The following is a 6,105-nucleotide window of genomic DNA, read 5'->3' as shown; positions in this document are numbered from 1 at the left end:
AGGTATTTAATGCGTTAAAGTGCCAAGGTTTATCTGGAAAGAGAGGGGGAAAAAGACAAGAGAATTACGTTAACTCCAGCAGACCACAAGGAATTTGGCCAGGCAGCATGTATGGACAAGCGTGGTGATTGCGCGCGCGCACGCACGCACGCACACACACACACACACACACACACACACACACACACACACACACACACACACACACACACACACACACACAGAAGACAAAGGAAACATATAACCCTGCACAGACTGATATGTCTGATTCACTCTGTGGTTAATATTCAGTCTGGAACGCAGTCTTTTTCTGTGAGGACAACAATTTTTTAATTGTTCTCACAAAATACTGAAGGGAGAAAAACATTTTAGCTGAAAATTGATCAACAATAATGTTTTAATGTTTTTTCTTGCAGCTGACACAAAATACATTTAGATGTAACAACAGATACAGCATGGCGGCAGCATAAATGACCCCCGCACGTTATCAGCTATCTGTCTGCTAATAACTTGTTTGAGATGTTTCAGCCTGCTTTTGGATCTAACCACTCTACAGAAACTGCTTTAACTAAAGTGGTAAATGACATTGGTAAATGCAGACAATGAATATCCTTCTAGCCCTATTGCTATTAGATCTAAGCACAGTTTTTGATACTGTTGATCACTGTATTTTATTGGATAGACTTGAACATGACATTGGAATCTCTGGTGATATACTCTCATGGCTGAAATCATATCTAACTGGTAGATCTCTGACTGTTTGTTTTAAAAATAAGCTCTCTGCAACCTGCACTGGGAAGCATGGGGTCCGTCAGGGGTCTGTGTTGGCCCCCCTGCTGTTCTCATTATATCGTTTGCCTCTTGGTCTTCTCCTTCATTCATTTAACGTTACTTTCCACTGCTATGCTGACGATCTACAGCTGTACATGCCTTTCACAGTGGGAAACTGTGCCAACTTGCCTAATTTGGAGGCCTGTCTGTCAGTGATTAGGGGTGGGTTATCTAATAATTTCCTGCTCCTCAACGTTGACAAGACTGATTTAATGATCATTGGTCCAAAGAAGTTCCATGGATTGTCTCAAGTTTTTACCCTGCAAATTGATGATAAGATCATTAGGTGTCAAGAAACAGTTAGAAACCCAGGCGTGTGGTTTGATCCGGTGCTTTCTTTTGATTTCCACTTAAAATTAGTAACTAGGACCGCCTTTTACCATCTTAGGAACATTGCCAAAATCCGGCACATTCTTTCTTTCAACGATGCTGAGGTCCTCCTCCACACTTTTGTGACTTCACGCATCGACTATTGCAACTCTCTCCTTTCTGGACTACCCAGGAAAAGTTTTAGATGTTTGCAGATGGTCCAGAATGCAGCCGCCCATATTTTAACTCATTCTAAGAAATATGACCACATCACCCATGTACTGTCATCCCTTCACTGGTTGCCCCGTCAGGCTCGAGCTGATTTTAAGGTTTTGCTGCTCACCGACAAGGCCTTAAATGGCCTGGCGCCTTCATTTCTCACCAACATGTTACACCCTTATGTTCCACCATGATCTCTCAGATCAGAAGGTACTGGCCTATTAATAATTCCTAAATCCAGAAGAAAGACCATCGGTGAACGTGCCTTCTCTTTTCGTGCCCCCTCTCTGTGGAACAATCTTCCTCAGGACATCGGGCAAGCTTGTTCTGTTGAGGTTTTTAAAGCGAAGTTAAAGATGCACCTGTTCAAACTATCCTACTTGTCTTAACTTTACCTTTTAATTGTTTTCATCTGTTTTGTAATTTTATCTCTTGCTTTCTATGTTTTTATGGTTTTCTGTGATTTTATCCTTGCTTTTTTGTGAATTCATCTCTTGTTATTTGTGATTTTATCTCCTGTTCAGTGCTTTGTTTGAAGGCCCTTTACAAATAAAGTTGTTATTAAGTTATTAATACTCACCAGAACAGATTCATTGTTTTGGGTGGGGGGCTGAGGAGGGATGGAAGTCTGAATTTCCTGAGTTACCATCCTGAACATGTTCTTGGGGTGGGGGCTCATTGGTGGGCCCGATTGATAGCCCTTCATCAGAGCTAAACAACAAAAACAAATCTGAAGCTGTTGAATAGTTTTTGAGTTATAAGCATTTTTGTATATCCAGACACCCCCTTTTCAGCTGGAGCCCCCTCCTCAAATATGGGGTCTATCGTAAAACCGGTGGCTGGCACAGTGTAGGTCAGACTCATCTACAGTCCTGGCAAATGTCATGTTGAGCGGTGCAGCTGTTTATTGTTGACTAAATATCTTGAATAAATAAATAAATAAAGATTACAAAAACAATATGACCCCCGCTTCGTGTGGGGGGTCCTGCTTAGACACAGTTATGAAGAAGAAAAAAGTAATTAGTTATTTGAAACATATATATAATAAAATTAAATCCATGGTGTTTGCAGATTTGATGTAGCAGGTTTAACTGCAGGACTGCTGAAAGATTTACCAAAACAACTCACAAAATTTGGATTTTTTAATCGTCCAAATGATATTTGGTGCACAGAGCGGCAGCAGGATGTCGGGCGGTGGATCCTGACTGTGTTGTTCATCTCAGCTGTTACCAAACAGTAAACACAGCTTTAGTAAAACTGTCAGGAGAAGCAAACCATCTTTCTTTCAGACGTTCAGAGCGAGTAAAGCTCCTACCAGCCGGTTTACCTCAGGGCCATGCACTTAGAATTCTCAAAAGGGCACACGTCAGACCGGATTACTTTCCCAGCACGCCTCGTTTTAACCCCGCCGCTTTTGGAAAAATAAACGTTGAATCTCTCTTTCTCTTTTTTCTTCTTCTGCAGGACTGGTGAGGTCATATTCGCTCGGCTATTTTTGAGTTAAGTGGCTGATCTTTTTTGCACTGACTCTTGTCCTCTGTGTGAGAAGATGTCTGTGTGAAACACATGAGGGCGCTGTTTCACACACACAGCTCAGATTTCCTGTCTGGTAAAAATAAATAAATAAATAAATAAATAAATAAATAAATAAATAAATAAATAAATAAATAAATAAAACGTGTGAGAAGTCATGAAATCAGCTTTTGCACACTGTGCACCTGTTTCTGTCCTGTGAGGAGGAGTCTGTCTTAACATTTAAAGAAATATTTTATTGCAGTGGTTGCACTCTGTGTGTGATTTCTGTAGTGTTGCAAATTTTTTAAAAGTATTTTTTAGCAAATAAATGAAAAAAAGAATTTAAGCTGGAATCTGTTTCACAAATGAGACAATTTTGATGGTTGTTTTTCTAAGCATTAAAGGAGACATTTGTAAAACCCACCTTTTTAGCTGTTAAATGCATTTTGTTGTGGACTTGGAGTCTCTAAGAGGCAGAACAGTTCAATTTAGTCTCTCCTGGAGCTGCAAAGATGTCATATTCTGTTTAGGTCATATTTTTCATTTTCTATTATTTTCTGAACTATTATGTCAAATTATTTGCAACAAATTTTAATAAGGTCTGGATTTACCAACTGTAAATTGGTGGTCTTAATTCTTCTCTGGTTCTGAGTTAGACTCTGGCTTCTCTTGTTGACATCTTTTAATTAAATTGTAAATAATGTTTCTGCGCAGCTATATAGCCATAAACCCCTCTAGACCAGTCTGGAAGCTGGAGAGGGGCAGGGTATGAAGTCTGTCCTTTGGATTTAAAGAGGCAGCCTCAAAAGGAGTTGATCTGAAACATGCCTTAGAAAAGGGGCGGGGCTTGTGAAGTCACAATAAGTTGGAATTCAGACCAAAGTATTGCTGTTCCACTTTGTATAGATCCCAACTGAAGGATTTAAATGTGAAAAAGAAGAATTTAAAGAGACTGCCTCAAAACGAGTTGATTTGAGACACACCCCATAAAAGGGGCGGAGCTTGTGGAGTTACAATAAGGGGTAATTCAGACCAAAGCATTGCAGTTCCACTTTATATAGACCCCAACTGAGGGGTTTAAATGTGAAAAAGAAGGGTTTAAAAGCAGGATGTGTCTCCTTTATGACAGGATCAGGTCCAAATGAATTCCTGTCTGGACCCAGACTGGTTAAAAATCAAAGATCCTGGTCTGTATGAAACTGAGGGGTTTGCTGTGATCCAGGTGCAAATCCTTCAGATCCTCATGCTGAGAAGTATAAACTGTTTACTTCTCTGTGAAGTTTGCATACAGACACATAAATTTGTTTCCAGCTCATTGAAACAACGCTTCATTTCAGGTCAGGGTGTCTTTCTGATCACAGAGATTTACATTTCGAATCATGATGGACTTCATGGAACAGGCAGGAGGGCTCCACAGGAAAAACAGAAAACAAAAAAATAAATAAAAATAAAAATAAATAAAGGCAACCAGGATGATTTTGGCTCAAGTTAATCAGTGTTGTTGTTTTGTGGAGGGAAACACAGCAAGAGTTTCCTCTGTTGGATTTACTCTTTCTGCAGTAACTAAAGAAAAAAAAAAAAACAGTTTAGACTTTTTGGAAAACTTTCTAAAAGATACTCCTGTGAGATTAGATTTTTATCTGCAGTTTTTTTTTCTTTGCACCTCCCCACCTCCACCCCTCCCCTCTCTCCTCCTCCTCCTCGGCTGTCTCTGCTGTCTCCTCAGCTGCAGGTTCAGTCCTCTCTGCCCCTGCTTCCTGTCACATGGGCTGGAAATAGGATCCGTGTTTTCTACTATCTGCTGTGGGCTGTCAGAGTCGCAGTGGCTGCTGTACCTGCCTTTTAAAGTCCGGCTCTTTGAGGGGAACAAAACGCCGGGACTCCTGCACCGACAGGGTTAGACAGCCGACCCGATCCGTGGATCCTGCGCATCAGACCGGTCCACCTGAGAGCCACTTCAGACTCAACTCTCAGCATGGATTCCTCCTGGACCGTCACTTCTGCGCTCCTCCTCGCTGCCTTCATTTCCTCTGCGGCTTTCAGTCCCTTTGACACCGGTGAGTTCATCCTTTCCTCTCCTCTTTGTCAGAGTAAATCCCGAACAAATTCGGAGGCGTCACCAAAGTTACGCTTCTGCGCGTCGGACAAACAACTTCTGGATCCTGACGCGTAAAAGTGGTGTAAAACCAGAATCGGGCATGCGACAGCTTGCACGCGCTGCAACTGAATTCATAGCTCTTATTTGGGTGATATTTGCTCCAGATCTCACCAGGACACGCAGCTGTTTCCTGCATGTGGTGTTTGTTTGAAATGTTTAAAGGTTGAAGTCAAAGTGAGCTCATGCGTTGAAGGCTGATCTGATCGACTTGTCTTATTTAAAGTCTCCAAACTGCACTTCATTTAAGACATTAAAACTCTGACATAAATAAACATGTTCTGCTGGATTTAAAGCTCCCTTTCAAAACAAAAACCAGCAGCTTTTACGCACATGGCTCTCCAACATCCTGCGCACCCGCGGTCCCCTCTGCTTCAGCTGAGCAGCTCTGCTCGCGTTTTTATTCTGTTTTCTAATAGAAATGTGTCTTTTTCTCAGATTAGAGGGGTCTGCATCACTGCTGCCTGACTGTAGTTGCTTTAACTGAAACACTGCTGGGATCTAAGGTGGGCAGCAGGAGGGCAGAGTTCATTAAGTTTACCTGTAGTTTATATTTATTAGGTTTAAATGATTTCTTTATGCAAATGGTTGAGCGATGTTTGCCAACAACTTATATTTTCCCCCAACATTTGTATTTACATGCAAGCACTGCATTTTTTTTAACATAATTTCTAATATATAAAGACATTTGTACACATTTTTGGATTAAACAGAACACAGAACAGGTGTTGTACTCATTTTCACAAGAAAATGAAGAAAACAAAAACAAATCTGTTCGGGGGCCAGATTCAGTCAGCATATTTTGAAAATAAATCAATAAATCTGACATGTTTTTTTTTTTCAGTTTTGTGAATTGTGGAAACTCTCAGGATTAGCGTTGTAAGAAAATATCGATACACTGAAATATCGCGATAATTCATTTCTCGATACTGTGTCAATATTCTAAAGCCCTGTATCGATTTTTTTATTAAGGTTTAAAATGTCAATTTTCCTGCCAGCCGTTCATTTTTATGTTGTAGTTCAGCCTCTGACCACTAGTTGGCAGCAGTGAGCCAGCCATTTGGTTACTCTACCTC

General features: G+C 40.7%; 1 protein-coding gene across 2 annotated transcripts in view; it reads left to right on the top strand.

Moving 5' to 3' along the window:
* Positions 1-4,585: 4,585 nt before the first annotated feature.
* Positions 4,586-6,105, top strand: part of kremen1 (kringle containing transmembrane protein 1) — a 97,020-nt gene continuing 95,500 nt past the window's right edge. Inside the window, exon 1 of one of the 2 annotated variants that reach the window (XM_014011162.1) lies at positions 4,586-4,931. In XM_014011162.1, coding sequence (XP_013866616.1) covers positions 4,850-4,931 — 82 coding nt within the window. In that variant the 5' untranslated portion in view covers positions 4,586-4,849. The remainder of the gene's footprint in view (positions 4,932-6,105) is intronic. The other variant, XM_014011163.1, reaches the window with a different exon arrangement.

The sequence above is a fragment of the Austrofundulus limnaeus genome, unplaced genomic scaffold (assembly GCF_001266775.1).
Source record: "Austrofundulus limnaeus strain Quisiro unplaced genomic scaffold, Austrofundulus_limnaeus-1.0 Scaffold77, whole genome shotgun sequence".
Lineage (NCBI taxonomy): Eukaryota > Metazoa > Chordata > Actinopteri > Cyprinodontiformes > Rivulidae > Austrofundulus > Austrofundulus limnaeus.
This window is presented reverse-complemented; position numbering and strand designations above follow the sequence as displayed.